At 47.5% G+C, this 19,008-nt stretch overlaps 1 protein-coding gene across 2 annotated transcripts in view; it reads left to right on the top strand.

Moving 5' to 3' along the window:
• ATP8A2 (ATPase phospholipid transporting 8A2) overlaps positions 1-12,490 on the top strand; it is a 692,529-nt gene extending 680,039 nt beyond the window's left edge. For both annotated transcript variants that reach the window (XM_070409448.1, XM_070409449.1), the window contains exon 37: positions 6,675-12,490. In XM_070409448.1, coding sequence (XP_070265549.1) covers positions 6,675-6,772 — 98 coding nt within the window. In that variant the 3' untranslated portion in view covers positions 6,773-12,490. The remainder of the gene's footprint in view (positions 1-6,674) is intronic.
• The last annotated feature ends 6,518 nt before the right edge of the window (positions 12,491-19,008 follow it).

Genomic DNA, 19,008 nt, shown 5'->3' with positions numbered 1-19,008 from the left:
TAAAGCTGGCCCAGAATAAAATTAAAAAAAGAGAAAAAAAAGGAGCGTTTGGGAGCTTCAGTCAAAAACCGCCAGCCTGAAAGCAGCCCTCAGCCCCTCACCCAGACTGGCCAGGCACCCCAGTGGGGACCCCCACCCTGAAGGGTGTGTGACCAGCTGCAAACAGCCATCATCCCCTCACCCAGGCTGGCCAGGCACCCCAGTGGGGACCCCCACCCTGATTCAGGACAGCCTTCAGGGCAAACCAGCCGGCCCCCAGGCCTCTATCCTATATAGTAAAAGGTAATATGCCTCCCAGCACCGGGATCAGCGGAGCCGCGAGGCCTCCTGGCACCGGATCAGCATGACAGGGGGCAGCGCCCAAACCCCCTGATCACCCTGTGGCTCTGTGTGTGACAGGGTGCGGGGCCACAACCTCCCTATCCACCCTGTTCTGTTCGTGGCAGGGGAAGGCGCCCCAACCCCCTGATCAGCCCTGCTCTGTGCCTGATAGGGGGGAGCTCCCCAATCCCCTGATCGCCCTGCGGCTCTGTGTGTGACAGGGTGCGGCGCCCCAACCTCCTGGTCGGCCCTGCTCTGTGTGTGACAGGGCGGCACCCCAACCCCCTGATCGACCCTGCTTTGTGGGTGACAGAGGGCGGCGCCCCAACCCCCCCCCCCCCCCATGGGCCCTGCTCTGTGTGTGACGAGGTAGAGCCATAACCTCCCCATCGGCCCTGCCCTGAGTGTGACAGTGGCAGCGCCCCAACCCCCTGATCTGCCCTGCTCTGTGTGTGACAGGGGGTGGTGCCCTAACTCCCCTATTGGCCCTACTCTGTGCGTGACAGGGGGGAGCTCCCCAACCCCCTGATGGGCCGTGTTCTGTGCGTGACAGGGGGGAGCTCCTCAACCCCCTGATCGGCCCTGCTCTGTGCATGACAGGGGGCAGCGCCCAACCCCCTGATTGGCCCTGCTCTGTGTGTGAAAGGGGGGAGTTCCCCAACCCCCTGATTGGCCCTGCTCTGTGCTTGACAGGGTACGGAGCCCCAACCCCCCTGATGGTCCCTACTCTGTGCGTGACAGGGGGTGGCACCGCAACCTCCCCATCGACCCTGCCTTGAGTGTGACAGGGGGCAGTGCCCCAACCCCCCAATCGGCCCCACCCTGAGCGTGACTGAGGGTGGCATCGCAACCTCCCAATCCGCCCTGCTCTGCGCATGACAGGGGGCGGCGCCCCAACTCCCCAATCAGCCCTGCTCTGAGCCTGACCAGGGACTGCACCTAGGGATTGGGCCTGCCTTCTGCCACCCAGGAGCAGGCCTAAGCCAGCAGGTCATTATCTCCTGAGGGGTCCCAGACTGCGAGAGGGCACAGGCCGGGCTGAGGGACCACCCCCCTCCGCGCCCCCCCCCCCCCCCCCCCAGTGCACAAATTTTTGTGCACCGGGCCTCTAGTAATAATATGAGCTTACTTAGTCTTTATGAGGCTTCCCAATGATGGATGTAAAGCGCCTTCTCTATAGCAGACACAGAGAAACACATACTGATTTCCAAACTACATATGCTTCAAAGTAACCAAGAAAGAATAGATGCAGTCGACCCAGAACAGTGGGAGGTTAGGGGTGCCAACCCCAGGTGAAAATTTGCATGTAACTTTTGACTCTCTCAGCACATATAACTTCCAATAATATTGTTGACCAGAAGTCTTACTGGTAACACAAACAGCTGATTAACACATATCTTTCATGTTATATGTATTAGATACTGTATTCTAATAATAAAGTAAGCTAGAGAAAAGAAAATGTTATTAACAAAATCATAAAAAAGAGAAAATACGTTTAGAGGATTTATTGAAAAAAAGTTACATATCAGTGGACTCACACAATTCAAGCCTATGTTGTTCAAGAGCAACTGTGTAGGTCAAAGACCAAGCGAGAACTTTTGTGGGAGCGTAATAAAATATCTTAAAACAACGACTAAACATTTTGCTGAATTCTCAATATTTTGAAGGACAAAAGAATTCTAATGAACAAGTACAAGAAATGAAAAAGCGTTGGAAATCACAGCACATTTAAGAAGCACCCCAAAATGAGTAGTAATACCTGGTTGATAATAGAATGTTTCTGTCATTGACAACTATACAAGGCCATCAAGCAATTTAAACTGTTCCTGGGATGAGAGAAGTTCTGCGTAGCTTGTCTGGGCCCCCACATGTCCTCCTGGGTCTAACCATCAGCTGTCTTGGGCCTCAGTCTTCCCAGGAAACTGGGGGAAAAACTCTAATCTTGGAAGTACTTTTGGTTCTTTATGAGCCACCAACCAACACACAAGATCAGTGTTTCCTATATGGTCTAATACCCTTATCGTCCCATGGTATTCCCCGATTCTGCTGTTAGGAATATTTTTCCAGGCAGAAAACTGCTACTTTCATTAAGATATTATCAGTGCCCTAGCTGGTTTGGCTCAGTGGGTAGAGTGTTGGCCCGCAGACTGAAGGGTCCCGGGTTCGATTCTGGTCAAGGGCATGTACCCTGGTTTCAGGCTCGATCCCCAGTAGGGGTTGTACAGGAGGGGATGTGCAGGAGGCAGCTGATCGATGTTTCTCTCTCACTGATGTTTCTAACTCTCTATCCTTTTCCCTTCCTCTCTTTAAAAATCAATAAAATATATTTTTTTACAAAAAGATATTATCAGAGCTCAGATTCAAAAGAATGCTACTTAAGGGTAGTTTTATTCCAAAATAATGAAATAAATGACATAATTTTATAGACTTTACCAAATGTCCTATTAGACAAAATAACTAAGAGATTCACCTGCCTTTCCATCTCCTCCCACCTACCTCATTCTGTCCTCAGACTCTGGCTGTGGAGGCAGATACTCTAGGAGGCCAGCCAGGGAGAGTTCAGAGCTGGACCACTGAGCGCGTTCTCCAGGCCCCAGCAGTACTTTCTGGCTGTCAGGACTCCCTGAAAGATGAATGAAAGTGGGAAATGCTAAGAGCTGGGGGCTTCCTCTGAGCTTCCTGTTTGGATGCCAGGGGCAGGTTAATGCTCGTCAGGCAGAAGCTGGTGAACTGATGTGTCTTTGTCAGCTGAGGGGTGCAGCCCCACTTTGGGCTCACAAATGCCATTGTCCCACTGAAACTTCTTCCAGTGTGACTCTAACTGCAACCAGACCTGGTTTCTGAGAGGGAAGTAGTTTATCTCCACCCCCAGGGTAATCCTGTTGGGCCATCTTCCTTTTAGTTTTGAATTGCAAAGTCTACCTTAAGTCTCAGTTGAGATTAAGAAAGCCTGGTTCAGAAAGTCTTAGTGCACAACATTTTGGAAACATGATGGTGGATGCAACTAATAGGAACTGGCAGAGAAACCACTTGGTAGTGAGGTAGTGACCTCGGGGTGCTCTGCTCACCCCAAGAGAAGAGATTTGCTATTGGACCAGGAGCCCCTCTCTGCCATCTCTTCTGCTGGAAACTGAGTGAGGAGTAATCCCACTGCAAGGACCTCATGCCAGTGAGGCAGATAGAAGCAAGGGCACCATCGAGCTACAAGCAGAAAAAGCACCGCGGTTGGCTTCCCAGTAGGCACAGGCAGGGTATGAATGAAAAACAGAGCAAATGAAAGGCCAGATTTTTGCTCCTTCCAGTTAATAGGGAGTGGACAATTCCAAATGCTAAGAGGCCTTTCCCAAAAGGACATTCCCAAACAATGTCTCAACAAGTTCCTTTTATTCCTTCCCCTCCGCCCCTCTCCCCCAAAACACACATCCAAAAAGAGAGGCGGCAGTTGTTCCATTTGGACTGATTGCTGAGACAGGCGCCCTTTCCTGGCATGGAGGTGGAGTGCTCTGTGGCCTGGGGCCAGCCAGCCAGGGCAGGAGCTGTGAGGACCTGGACTTCACCTGGTCCAGGCCATTTGTTTTACAGGAAACTAAACCAAGGAGACCCAGAAAGCTTAAAGAGACCAAGCTGTGACCAAGCTACTGCGAGGCAGGGATTAGAACCAGCCCCCTGGCCCCCAGGGCTGAGGCCCTGGGTCCGGATCCATGCTGAAAGCCAAGCAGATTGGGAAAGCCATCTGCAGGGCGGAGAACGCAGTAGCCCAGCCTGCCCCAGGCAAGTTCACGAAGAGCACTCCCCAGGCCTTCCCATTACTTGGGACCAGAGCCATTTCTGTCGGGGTGAGAAGCATCCACCTGGGGAGCACAGAGCCCTGGCAGGACTGTCGTTCCGGCAGCACACTGGATCCAAAGACAGCTGCTGTGGGTCCCCTCCCGGAAACATGTGTTTACTAGAAACATTGCCTTTCAAAGACTGCAGAAGGAAGTGTCCCAGTGGACCACAGGACACAGTCTTGTTACAGGAGGACACAGTGTTATTTGCTAGATTTTTCTTTGAAACATCCCTAGGAAAGGTGTCTCTTCTAGGACTGCAATGAAGACGCTGCACAAAGAGCACTTGTCCTGGGACAGGCTGGCAGCCCAGCATCAAGAGGAAGAGGGAGGGAGGGAAGGGGGAGGGAAGGGGGAGGGGTCAGGAGAAGAGCCCAAACAAGCCAGCAGCCCCTCTCCAGGCTTGCTTCTGTGTTTCTGCTCCAGGCATGTGACATGCCTGCTCAGTACCCAGCTAGGTTGTGCTCACACTGGCCTAGGGGGTGGCTACTTCCTCTGGCTCCCACACAGAGTAGGATTGGGTTTGTGGGTTTGATTTTGTTAGAGATGGAGGTGAGTAGACAAGAGTCCCCTGTGGAACACTGCTCTCTGTTCTGGGTCAGGCTTGCTTGCTTGTTCTGCTTTCACACCCACCCACTCCCTGCTGCCCAGCCATGTCCTCAGAAGGCCCCAAGCCCACCTCTGGAGACCAGCCCTGGCCTCCCAGGGTGGCCCTCCTGCCCTTGGGCTTTCTCAGGTGGTGCTGAAAGGCAGGCTGTCCAGAAGAACTGGGAAGCCAGCCCAGGGACAGAGCTCCGAGTCTGTGGGCATACACAGAGTAGGAAGTCACCTGAGAATCTTTTGAAGTCTCTTCTTCTCCATCCCCTCAAAGACTCTCTTACACATTGTTTTTATATGTCTTTATACTTCAGAAACTCTCCTTTTTAAGCAGATATCTGAGCAGAATAATTATAATCCGGGAGAATTTCTGATTTCTTTTTCTCCTTTAAAGACTATGATGATTAACTAACAGCTCTATTGATCAGTCGTGGGTGGGAGTCACCTTTGTTAGGCTTTTACTATGTTGTCTTGGTCAGAATGTCTCATCCAACTGTGGGACTTTTCTGCACACCTGAGCCAGAAGGGTTAGCCAACAGAGAGGGCGTCTTATAAATGTCCCATCTGTGGGCAGAACCAATTAAGAAGGGAAGCCCACTATTGCTAAACCTTTTTAAGAACTGGTGATGCAGGAAAATGTGGGCCCTGCAGAAACACTGCCTGGGTCTGGCTCCAAACTGCCACTCACTAGGTCTGTGATCTTGGGCAGATCATGAAATCAATCCATGCCTCAGTTTTCCCATCTGTGAAATGGGAAGACACTAGCATCTATCTCATAGGGCTGTTGAGAGGAATAGATGTGTCATTTGTGCACAGTACATAGGACAGTGCCTGGTACACACAGTGTTTAATAATTGTTGGCTGCTGCTGCTATTATTACTATTACTAGAGACCCGGTGCATGAAAATTCATGTACTCGGGGTGGGCGGGGAGGTCCCTCAGCCCAGCCTGCGCCCTCTTGCAGACCAGGAGCCCTTAGGGGATGTTCGACTGATGGCTTAGGCCTGCTCCTGCCTCTGCAGGAGGCAACCTGTGGGGCGATCAGGGGACAGCGCCAGGCCAGTGAGCAGCCAGCAAGCAGCTGGCCGCACCCCCCCAATTGTCCCTTCGCCACTGCTGGTCACCACCGCCCCCTGATCACCATCACCTCCCTCTGCCCACTGGCACCCATCTTGGCTGGCCTGGTGCCCCCCGCTTGCCAGCCCTGCCCCCTGCCAACCAGTCATTCTGCCAGTCGGTTGATTTGCATATTAGGCTTTTATTATATAGGATTATTATTATTATTATTTCTATTTTTATTACTGGAGCTGATTGTAAGAACCAGTTTTTCTGTGGCCACAGGGCCAATCACTAAATTCCTCTTGCCTTTATCTTGCGATCTTTTTCTTTACACAAAAATAAGATGTGTTCCCACTGTAATTTCTTATTACCAGCCCAAATCAGCCCAATTTAGAAACAGGACCATTCCGAACATCATGTGCCCTTTACCAGCTTTCACTGTGAGCTGGTACATGTTTTCCCCAGCATGTTACAGCTTCATAAATTACCTGGCCAGCCTACAGCTTCAGGCGCATTGGGACATTTCCGGAGCAGAACAACTTGATTGGTGGTGGGAAAGTGCAGACATGGACCAGTGACCCACTGTTTATGCTTCCCAGGCTGAGCTCAACGGCAACTCCTAAATGGGAGGCCGCCCCTCAGAGCCATTCCCATCCCAGCATCAGCAGCCAGAACCCCTTGGACCCAGCCCACCAGGCTGCATCCTGCCACCACACACCCACACTGCCCATGCTCCCCTTCTGGGTCACAGGCTCCCCGTCTCAGACTCCCACCGGTTCAGCTGTAGTCTCCTCAAAAGCAGCTTCTTCCAAACCTCGTGCGCTCCCCCAGTTCTGCCTTTACCCACTCCCTCCTGTGCGCTTCTTTCAGATGGGTACGCCTTCTCTCAAGAAGAGCATGGAGCTGTTTCTCAGGAAGAAGTTGTTCGTGCTTATGACACCACCAAAAAGAAATCGAAGCGGAAATAAGACGGGAAAGTGAGGAGGAACTACGAATCGAGTTTTCCTGATTGATCCTGGGGAAGAAATGCAGTTTTTGTACCCAGTGTTAACACATCTTTGTCAGAAGAGACTGGTGTCAGCAGCCAAAATATGAGAAAACACATTTCTGTGGCCTTAGCCAACCGGTTTGTTAGTTATATGTTCCCGCGCAAACCTGGAGTATATATCGCGGGGGAAGCCATTCTTTCCTCCCAACTTGTCTGCAGTGCTTGGCCTAACTTTTGTTTACGTTGTTATGAAGCATTCAGCTGTGCTCTGTGAGGTGTGAAATTAAAAACATTATGTTTCATCGATATTTAAACATCAGTACTGGTTGTTCTGGGAGCGGAGATAAAAGAGTTTTATGTTGCGTGAGAAGCCTGTCCCGTGGCAGGGAGCCCGGACACACTTGCTTCCTGTCCTTTTACCTCACAGACAAAGTCCACAGGCAGCATGTAGACCACTTTAGGCAGGTTGCTGTCTTGCTTTGATTCCTATTATGTTTGTATGAAGTTGGCATAAATTTCTTGATTACAATGAAATCACAAATATATGGTTTCCTATTATATATACATATATGGATTGGTAACCTGAGAATGTTGATGTGAAACTCTTAGCCACATTCCCAGTGGGGCAAACCATCTGTGTTCCAACACCATCTTCTGCACCCTTCCCAAGGGGTTGGCCCAGTCCACCCAGCGCCACCCAGATCCCTCGTGCTCACACCTTCTGCATGGCTGGCCGCTGTGCTCAGTGCATGGCCACTGGTGGGCAACAGCCCGAGTCCGCATCCGTCCTTTCTCTACAGCAGATACAGATACAGATGCAAGAAGTCCCTTCTTCCACCGCCCTTTTCCTTCCATAACTAAAGGGAAGAAGCAGCTCTTCTGCAGATGTTCTACAGTTTACCTGCCTCTTTGTGGTGACAGGGAAGCCTGCGGGTCAGGGCGCTGGTGGGGACCCTGCTAGCCAGGCTCCCAGGACGCACTTCCCAGCCTTCAGACCACTGGACTTCTAGCATCCTCTTAACTTAGACCCCATGCTTGTCTTCTTAGGAGTTGAGAGCACATTTTGGATTTTCAATGTTGGAAAATGAATGAATTTAGAGCATGTCTCCCCAGTGAAGGAACATACTTATCACTCTGTCGCTCTGGAACCAGAGAGAATATGCAAACCCACCTGAGAGAGAGGGAAGGAGGATGACCATGGAAGGAGAAAGCAAAAAGCAAGGACACAGACACAGGGAGGAGGGCCTAGAGGACACTTCCCACCAAGTCAGAGTGGAAACTCTGAAATCAAGCCCCGAAGCCCAGACAAATGTCCTGATCAGCCTAATATGTCCAGGAGGTTAAACACGATGTTGACAGGCAGTTTTAATTGAAAAGAATTCCAAACATTTCCACAGCCTTTTTTATATCGACAAGGTTTCCTTCCTTATTCAGTCAGTGTTAGATACGGGCACCGCTCACAGTAGGAAGTACCCTGAGTCTAAGAAGAGGAAGGGAAGTCATTGACTTTCCAAACTGCAGAGTCCCTTGTTCTAAATTTGGACAGAACCTGGATGCCTTCAGGCGGTCATGTGAGCACCTGGAGCCCTTAATAAACGACCAGCCTGGAGGCACGTTCTCTCCTCTCTGCTTTGGTTGCCAAACCAGATTTCTGGATAGCTTAACGTAAATAATTCTGGGCAGCTGTTACTGGCTGCAATGACACAGTTCCTCTGGGAATGGCTGTGCTAGATTAGGAAATAAAACAATAGTGCACTTTGCTTCCTAACCCTTTATTTTTAGAACATCTACATCTTATTGGGCATTGAAATAATTATGATTTGCATCAACTAAGAAAACGAATCCCTCACTTAAGAAGTGACCAGGGTCCAGGGCTTGAGGGGAAGCAAGGCAGTGCAATTAACAGGTGAGGCTCAGAAAATTGCCACTTCTTCCTCCCCAAGGTGATGAAACATTTAAATACTATAGCACCCAGCAAAGTGAATCATTGAAGAACTGTCATCACAGAGGGCAGGGGAGTCTAACAATTAACACAAACCAAGGTGTATTAGTATGTCTTTGTTGCACACCCAAAAAGATGATGGTCTCAATACAGAGGAAAAATGAAAGTGAGAAATGAATGTGCATTAGGCATCCTGACTATTTGGTTTCATTTAGAACTAAGTCTGTTTGGAAAGAGGCAACTCAAACTCAATTCTTTGTCAAACACTTAGCTCTCTCTTGAACTGAAAACCTTCTGAATCAGATTTGTGAATTAGAATGTGTGTGTGTGGTGTTTGGGGTTTTTTGGTTTTTATTTTATTTTTTACATTAAATACAGTTCAAATTTTCTGAGATTTAAGTATATTTTCTAATTTTCTTGAGAAGTAGACAAATAGTCTTTGCAATAATGAAACACTCACGCAGAATACAGTAGATGTGATGCCTTTCTATTTATTCTCTTATGCAATTAAGCTATCTTGTAGCCAGATGACTAAATTGGGTTTCTAGGAGGAGCAGCTGTCACTATGTGTAATGTAGAATATTTAGACAGGGCGACTCAGGGGCTGTGTCATTTGTCCTATCTTTAAATTGAGGTCAAAGTGTCGCACACAACTCCTCCCCAGGGAGCAGGGAGGACTGGACTAAGTTGCATACACTGGCTGTCAGCTCAGTGGAAATGCCACATGGGACTTGTCACTCTGCCACACGGTAAGTGACATGCAGGCTGGCAGGTCACACTCGGTCAGCACACAGGGCCTGTCTCTGGATTGGGCTAAAGGGGCAGAACCCACACAGGCTCAGCCTTAGTCTAGTGTTGCACGGACAGACTGCCGACTCTTGTTTGAGCCCATGTCCCATTCTGCTGATTCTGCAGAGGGAGACCAACAGTTCGGAGTACTAGGCTCTGGATTCAGCTCTCCACCGGCATGGGCAGGCAAGGGCGGCTGTGGAAACTGCACGTTGAAAGGGGAGGAGGAGAGAGCAGAATAAACCAACCATTTCTACTTGATTGTTGGGATTAGTACTTCATTACTGATCAGAATGGGCTTTGGAATAATTGGGAGATGTAGCTGATGTGTCTATCCTGTCTCTGGGCAGAATATTCCAGGCTTCTTGACCAGCGGTACCTTCTCTCATCTCCCACACAGGTGCACACGTGTGTGGCCCTTTTCTGGATCAGTACAGCACACAGGACCTGTGTTTGGCTAAAGGAGGTGCTGTTTCTTTAACACTCGTGGAGTAATATCCTAAAACGGGAGCCTGGGTTTCAGCAGAGCAAGGCTGAGAACTCTGTTGACATTTCCTTTTCCTTGAGAAGGCTTCAGGTCTTGCTGTAGGGAGCTGGCAGTGAAAATCAGTAATAACTTGTCAAGAAGCAGTGAATAATGAAAAAAAAAGTGAGTGTAGGTAACTAACATCTGAAAATGCATATGGATGTATATATTACAGACTTTAAGGTTGCATTTAAAAAAAAATAAAGCTATGGTCTATAATCCCCATTTGTTATAACAACGACCCTTTATCTTATTTTTTTGAAGCATAGGAAGAGAACTTCCTATCAGATTCTTGTTCCTGGGGATTTATGTCTTAGACCATAAGTTGAATAGAATGTTTGCAATAGAACGTTGTCTTTGGTTTTGAACAAGTGAAAAAACGGCACACATTTCAGCCAGGGTTTGAATTACTGCCCAGGGTCATTGTCCCAACGTAATTCAAGGAGTGATTTAGCCTCAGCATTTGAAATGTAGCTCTCATCTCCTGGGAACCATAAAAAAATGTGAACAGGGAAACTGTGGCTATAGTTAAGCAGAGCCTGAAGTAATAATTTGCGAAGAAATATGTTTATCAGGTCAAGTCAAAAGGTGGCATCCCCCATCCTATCCACTCAATACTCGCTTTATGCAAATGATTAACTTGGCTAATACAGTAGTGATAGAGATGGTGAGCATACAGCCCCACGCAAGTCGGAAGCAACATCCACTGGCTTTGTTGCTGAGCGCTGTGTTTGTCTCGGGTCGCCTTGGGGGAGGATACTGAGCCTCATTCCAGCCATTTGTCCATCTTGAAGGGCAAGAAGAACCATTAGAAGGGTTTCCATGGGTCGTAGACCCCCCATAATGATATGTCCATAATTCTCAAAAGGAATAGACCTGTAATACTCAACCTGATGTTTGTACTCTTCATGTATTCTTTTCTCAGCACCCCAAATTGTTCCACAGTACACATTTCCATTCTCCATCACAGCAGCTTCATCTAATGCCAAAGCTCATACTGGTACTCTGTTCGAAACTCTCCCTTCATATTTTGGGTTGGGTGAGTTGTGAATCGGGGTGCAGTGTTCAGTGGGAAGGAAAGGCTTCTGAACCAACATAAATTGAAGTGGCCAGAAGCTACAAAAGAAATGGAAGCAGAAAGGAGGGGCAAGTTCACCCCTTACCTTATCCCCAGCCTGATGCATAGCTGCTAAGTCTGACAAACACCTCTGCTCCCCTGACTTAGGGGACACAAAAGAATGATTCTTTTCACACCCAGGCTGCCTCATTTTCCAATGACAATCTCTTGCCCTGGTTGCCTTAGAGATATCTACTCTGCTTTCTCCCAGGCACCAGACCAAGAAAAACACACAAGATTAGTCCATCGCATTTCTTCTGTCCTGGCTAAAGAAAGAAAGGAGTCCTGTTCGTTTTAAAAGTCAGGAACAAACTGTCAGGTAGCTTTGATTTATGACAGAAATAGGAAGAAGAAAGTTGAAGTAATAGCACTATCCAAATAGTGCTGCCCAGGAAACTCAGGGGTCAAGAGAGCTTATCAAGAGCCTTTTATGGGCAAGCTCTCCAGTGTGGAAGGAAAGGGCCAGAACAGAGAGAGCCCAAAGATCAGGACGTGAACCCACTTCCCCTGGGATCGGATTCAGTTGGGTTCCCTGAGGTAGCTTGGCGTGCAGGTGGATCAATAAACACCAATACAAAAACTGCAAAGGAAAGTGTGCCCTGTCACAGAGCCTTCCTCCTTCCAGATAGATCGCTGGGCAAGGAAACACAGTTCTGATTTTTCATTAATAAAATCAATGCAAGGGTTGACACTCTCCCATGCTGCCAGTGATTGCTGAACTCAGGGGTGTGCGGTGCTGCCTGCCTTCAAACCTCCCTCTGAAGGGCAATGCCAGCAGCTGCAGCCAGGCCAGCTGCAGGGGTGGTGCCCACGGGCCAGCTGCAGGGGTATGTGGCGGCCTCCGTGGATCCCCCTTCCTGCAGGTCACTGGGTCCCTGTTTGAAGGCAACATCTTTGTGGTGTTTTCTCATGCAAGTGAAGCCATGTGCTCTCCTGTCTGCTGTCACATCTGTGCTCAGATTGCTTAAATATTGTTTGTGACGGGGAGGTTTTAATCTGGTTATGCAGAGAGGAGTGGAGCTGTGGGGGCACGTCTAATTGGCTCCCAGCAGAGCAGTGAGCTCTTCTGTTGAGCGTGGGGGTTTTGTTCCCTCCCTCTAGAAGTGTTACCATTTTCACATCCTATTAATGTCCTCTGGTTGTTAAATTATAGCAGCACATTATAGCGGAGCTGGGTTCCCTCCTGGAGTGAATACAAATGAAGGGCATTTACTTGTATTTTTAGAGGTTTTGGAAAATGTAGTGATTTGTGGCTTTGATCAATCCTGTTGACTGGTGTATGTCTGCACAAACCTGTTTCAAATAAATCTTTTGTTAAAGTAAATGATTGGACCGTGTTTTATTTTGGATTTTTTTCTCACTAATAAGCAGTTGGTGCCATAGGGACTTCGGACTCTAACACATAGGTTTTGTCAGCAGGTACAGACTACATATATATGCTCTGGAGGAAGTGCTGGTAAGCGGCAGGAGTGCAGGGGAATCTGAATTGCAAATTAACATGAGCTCTGTGTACTCCCGGAGGACGGTCTCCGTTATGAGAAGAGGGTCCACGGGGCCACGCTGAGTCTGGATTGATCATTTAGAGGAAAAATGTGCCTAGAAGGTCTTCTTCCCACAATTACTTTACTGCCTTTAGTACATCTCAGTTTCCTTGCAAACTGAAATGTGGGGAGGTTAAATTCAGTCGTCAAGGCATGAAATCAGGACACTGTTATTGAAGGGGTTCAGAGCATGCTCCCCCAAACATACCACTTTGGCATATTGACTATTTTGAGCTAAAGGCCCTGGAGAGTCACCAGATGCAGGAGAAGTTCTCTGCTCTCCTGCTTCCACCTAAAAGCAGATCCGTACGTTCCCCCTAACAACGGGGCCCTCCCTGCATCAGGAAGACAAGAACATTCTTATCACCAGAGACCGGGGAGGGAAGGGGGGGGGGGGGACACGCTGGAATGGACATGTACAAACAAACCTACCAAAATAGCCCTGGCTTTCCATTAGTGTCGTTACCCCCCCCCCCCCCGCCCCCCATGTATTCCCTAGTCACTGTCCCACAATTTATTGTCGCTAGCCCAAGAGCCTTTGTCTTGTCACATGCACACAATTTCCCTTATAAGCTTGGGAGCCTAATGGCTTCTGGGTGGTTTTCATTGTCCTTCTGAAGATTCCCATGTACATGTGAAAATATGAAATTTGTATACTTTTCTCCCATTGATCTGCCTTATTTCAGTTAAATTCTTAGACCAGCCACAGAACCTAAGAGACCAAAAGGAAGTTTTCCTCCTCTATGTTATTTTTAAAAGTGTAAGGAGACCTCTACCCATTCCCTGTAGGAACAGTGCATGGCATTCAGGCCAGAGTCCACTGCCTTGGGAGCAACATGGGGCCTGGGACGCACAACTCGCACTGCAGAGGCCGTGCTGCACCGGGGTGAGTGGAGCTGGAGGGCCTGCTGATGTCGATGTCGATGTGGGCCTTGGGAGCATAGAGGCAGAGGCTTCCTCACTAGAAAGCAGCGTCAGGCTCTGGCGCAGGCCTGCCTGGCTTTGTTTGGGCAGCTTCACCCTTCACCCACAGGGCTGAGGACAGAACCTGAGGGTAGAGGACTTCCCCTGGGAGAGGCAGTTACCTGCAGAGGCTTTAGTCTGGAAGCCAAAATAACTCTTAATTGCCCACTTCCATGTTACAGTTCCCCTTAGCTGAGTGATTCCTCCCAGGTGGTCTGTGTCCTATTAGAACGGGATCTGCCAGCAGTCCCGGCCTTGGTAGCCCAGGCCAGGCAGGGCAGCAGGCCAGCCTTACTTCCCGCGGAGCCCGGCCGCTCCGAGTGCAGCAGGAAGTGACTTTCTTCTACTCTGCATAGGCCTGGACTTCTTTTTAATCCTGTAAAACTGGAAATTATTTCACACAATCAATGGTAAAGTATTCTATTCCAACCTTTGCCATTTCTTGGTCGTGTCTCCAAAATCTGCCTTAGCTGCCACAGTGGTTTTTTTGAAATGTCATCCTTCACTTGTGATCACCAGAGTAAACTTGAACCATTGAGAGGTCCTAGCAGCTGAAGACCCTTTGAAGAACCTACATGTCTGCCTAAAGCAGCAGTTCTCAACCTGTGGGTCGCGAACAATGAAAATACACCCTGCATATCAGATATTTACATTATGATTCATAACAGTAGCAAATTTACAGTTATGAAGTAGCAATAAAAATAATTTTATGGTTGGGGGTCACCACAACATGAGGAACTGTACTAAAGGGTCGAGGCATTAGGAAGGTTGAGAACCACTGGAATGTTCTTTAGAATAGTTTTCTCTCAGGAGGAAAAAAACACACACCTCAGAATACTTTGAAAAATCATTCAGATTCTGCTATTTGTTCTCAAATTGTTTATGTGAGGTACATATATAATGGGAGGGACTGAAATCTATACCAAAGCAACAGGGCACGTGACAAGCGTGCTCCAGCCCCTCATGCCTTCTGACTTCATTCTGTTCCACATATGAATCTTTCAAGGGAACTTTCCCATAATCTTTGAAAGTCAAGCAGTTGTAACTGAGACAACACATGGCGCTCTGACCTAAAGGAGTACAAACTAAAATCATCTACCAAAAGCTACACATCCCAAACACAGAGTCCAGCTCCCAAATATTAAGCTTTCATTTATTTAAAGTAGGTTACACACATAAACAAAATGATTTCATATTCTTCAGGGTTGGCCTCAAAGCTCCGTCTTCAGCTGTTTGTCTCTTTTTGCAATGAACTGTCTTTGGGTTTGGATTCCAGAGCGACAAATGCTTCCAGAAAGGGGGCACAGGCCATCCTTAGAGAACAGCCTTGCCTGAGCCTTGAATTGAAAGGGTCTGTCCCAGGAGTCTCTATATCATTGTCATTAGAGTTGTTTACATGCTTTAATGCTACCTGTACTCTCTCCCATACTCTCAAGAACATGTGTTTTCATTTGAAATATTTTAAGTTAATTGCCAAGAAATGCTTCCTGACTTTCCCCCCAACTTTCAAAATGGAAGTTGTGCATACACTAAGTGTGTTTGATTTAAAGTTCTGCTGACCTAACACGTCTTGCCCTGGCTTGGGAGGCAGGCGGTTGTCATGATTGCTTTCCAAAGGGCCCTGCATGGAGGGTCTGATAGCTGCCGTGAGCTGAAATAGAACAGCCCTTTAGCCACGAACAAAGCCGTTAGTCACTTTTGTCCCTTCCCAGTGTCCTTAAGAGAAGCTGCCCGCAAATGACTTACAAAGATGGCCCAAGAAAAAGTCTTCGAATTTGTTTCAATGTTACATTTAAAATGAGATGGGAATGGGGAGAGAGTGTGTGTGTGTGGCAGGGGGACGGGGGGGGCGACCCTTACTCATTCATAACAGAAACCACCTCTGAGCACATTTATTTAATACTTTAACTAGAAACATTTCAATGGAACCCAGTTATCCAGTTTCTTTGATGAAAAGCTCCAATCGGCCTGCTGGTGGGAGACACTGTAGAACAAGAAGATGAGAGGAGCCTCCTTGTGCGAGAGGGAACCCCATTCAGATGTTCAGGGTGCTCTTGAAACTGTGTTCAAAGCACATACACACACAATGGTTCTGTGGGAGAGAATAGAGTAGACACAAATGTACATGAATACAAAAGAAAAAAATTATTTTTAACCTTGAGAATTTGGCAAAGCAGCTCCGACGATGCCATAGAAGGTAAATAACTTAACTCGCTTCTTATTTTGGGAAACAGGAGAAAACCCACTTCTGGCAACCGAGTATGCTAAAGGGAAATGCATCGGGGCTCTTTCCGTGCTGGCTGACCAGACGGCCAGATGTTTGTCTGAGAACCTGGACCTTTCTGCTAAAGCTGCTGAGGCCCCTGCTCCCAAGGCCTCAGCCAGCGGGCAGAGGTGGAGAGCACTGGGTCTTGCAGTTCAAGTGTGCTCCTGTGCTGATGCCAAGCAGCCCTTCTGGGATCTTGACTCCACCCATCCCAGGGAGCCTCCACTGGGAGGGTGTTCCAAGGCCACCCTTCCTCACTGCTCTTTGAAATACGAAGTGTCTCCCAGACACTGGAGATGCAGCTGTGAACTAAACCAGGTCCCCAGCCTCCTGGAGCTTATATTCTAGTGGGAGAGACAGACAATAAACAACAGGCTATTTGATCTGTTACCATGCTGTGCAGCATACATGGTGTCTGAGTCAACTGGGACTGCAATAGCAAAAATACATGGACAAAGTGGCTAGTGAATAACCAACATGTATTTCTCCCAGTTCTGGAGATTGGGAGTTCACGGTGCAGGTTCTTTTTCTGGTGAGGGCCTGCCTCCTGACTCATAGATAGCTGTCATCTCACTGTGCCTCCCATGGCAGCAGGGGCCAGGAAATCTCTCTGGGGTGTCTTTATAAGGGTGCTAATACTAGCCATGAGGGCTCCACCTTCATGACCATCATCTCTCAAAAGCCCACCTCCTAATACCATTGCATTCTGGGGTTAGGACTCCAACACATGACTTTGGGGGCAACACAAACACTCAGTTTATAGCAGGTGGTAACTGCTCTTCGATGCAGGCACCACGGCCTGACACCAGGGCTAGATATGTGGCTCCCCAGTGGATGGTCAAGTACATTTGTGTCTACTCTATAGTGGATGGTTACTCAACAAATGCCATTGTCTTTCTCCTGCCAATCTCTTAAAACCCTGTCCTGACTTCTCCCTGCTGGCCATACAAATAAGTGACCAGAGGAGGGAGACAACAGGGTCTTCTTTTCTTCCCCACCTAATGGCAGCCTCTCTGCTCACCAAAGAGAGCCTCTCCCTCAGCCAGACCCAGTTCCATCCGCACGCAGTCTTACCTCCCCAGCCCATCTCCCTGCTCACTCTCCCTTCTTCTCCCCGACGGCTTCTTGGCCTTGGAAGCTTGATTATAGTCAACTTTCGAGGAACCCTTCTCAGACAATGGTGCTCCCATCTCTGCACCAGGCAGCATCTGGCACTCCAGGCCTGCACTTCTCTATAGTACGCATTTTTCACACATAAGCCTATCTGTCCAAGAAGGTTATAACCTTCCTCACAATCAGGCCACATGTGCAGCTTGTGTTATAGGATGAACATGAAATTAGAATCAAAGCACCTGCCTTCAGAAATTTGGCCAGTTATTAGCCTCATGACCTTGCAGAAGTCATTTAACTCCTCTGCACAATTTCTTCACCTACAGAACTGGAAATAAAGCTTCCCTACCTCCTTCCGAGCAATGGTGATGACAGGGCTGATGTGTAGCATCCACCCTCTGCTTGTTAAAATATTGAAATACTTCCATATCAGTTGATAAATTGCCAGTTCCCTATTAGTAAAGGGGCAGACCAGTATCCATCATCACCATCTCTGAAATTTCCACAATCCAGCAACTGAGTGGTGATGCCTGGCAGGCAAGACTCCTGGCCCTACAATGCACTTGTCCACTATGTCTGATCAGTAACTACTGCCATTTAGATTGATAAATATTTTAAGATCACATCTGATTGCAAGAGTCTCCATTCACTCATTTCAGAATTGTGTTCCAGGCATGCTGCTATGGGCTAATAATACAGAAGAATGAAGCTTCCAAAGAACTCAGCCCAGTAAGAGAAATAGACATGTAAATAAACAGAATATTATCTATTATTATGTAACAAACCACATCAACAGTTAGTGGCTTAAAATGACAATAGGGTTCCTCGATAAAAGTTAAACAGATCTGTAATACGATCCAGCAATTTCACTTCTGGGTATAAAGAATTGAAAGCTGGAACTCAACTGATATTTACACACCCATATTCATAGCAGCATTAGTCACAATAACCAAAAGATGGAAACAACACAAATGTTCATCAACAAACAAATGTGATCTGTAGGTACAGTGGAATATTATTCAGCCCTAAAAAGGAAGGAAATTCTGCCCTAGCTGGTTTGGCTCAGTGGATAGAGCATCGGCCTGCAGACTGAAGCGTCCCGCGTTCGATTCTGGTCAAGGGCACATGCCTGGGTTGCGGTTTCAATCCCCAGTAGGGGATGTGCAGGAGGCAGCTGATCAATGATGCTCTCTCATCATTGATGTTTCTATCTCTCTCTCCCTCTTCCTTCCTCTCTGAAATCCATAAATATGTATATGTATATATATATATATATATATATATATATATATATATATATTTTAAAAAGGAAGGAAACTCTGACACATGCTATAACATGCATGAAACTTGAAGACATTAAGCCAAATGAAATAAGCTAGACACAAAAGGACAAATGTATGATTCCATTATATGATGTACCTAGAATAGGCAAATTCATAGAGACAGAAAATAGAAAGGTAGTTGTCAGCGGCTAGGTGAAGTGGTTACAGGGAGTTAGTGTTTAATGCAGCGGTTCTCAACCTGTGGGTCGCGACCCCTTTGGCTGTCGAACGACCCTTTCACAGGGGTCGCCTAAGACCATCCTGCATAGCAGATATTTACTTTACGATTCATAACGGTAGCAACATTACAGTTATGAAGTAGCAACGAGAATAATTTTATGGTTGGGTCACAACCTGAGGAACTGTATTTAAAGGGCCAGAAGCTTGAGAACCACTGGTTTAATGGATACAGAATTTGAGTTTAGGAAAATAAAAAATTCTAGAGATGGTGGTGGTGATGGTGTACAACAATGTGAATGTACTTAATGCCACTGAACTATACACTTAAAAATAGTTAAAATGATAACTTTTATGTTATGTATATTTTACCACAGTAAAAAAAAAAAAAAAAAAAAAAAAAGAATGTCAATTATCCCTTGTGCTCCTACATGTACAGCTTGGCCAGGGCTCAGCAGGAAGG

This window comes from Myotis yumanensis, unplaced genomic scaffold (assembly GCF_028538775.1).
Source record: "Myotis yumanensis isolate MYYU_CA2020_CCGP unplaced genomic scaffold, mMyoYum1.0.hap1 SCAF_3, whole genome shotgun sequence".
Lineage (NCBI taxonomy): Eukaryota > Metazoa > Chordata > Mammalia > Chiroptera > Vespertilionidae > Myotis > Myotis yumanensis.
Note: the sequence above shows the minus strand (reverse complement) of the source record. Positions and strands in the feature narration are given on the sequence as shown.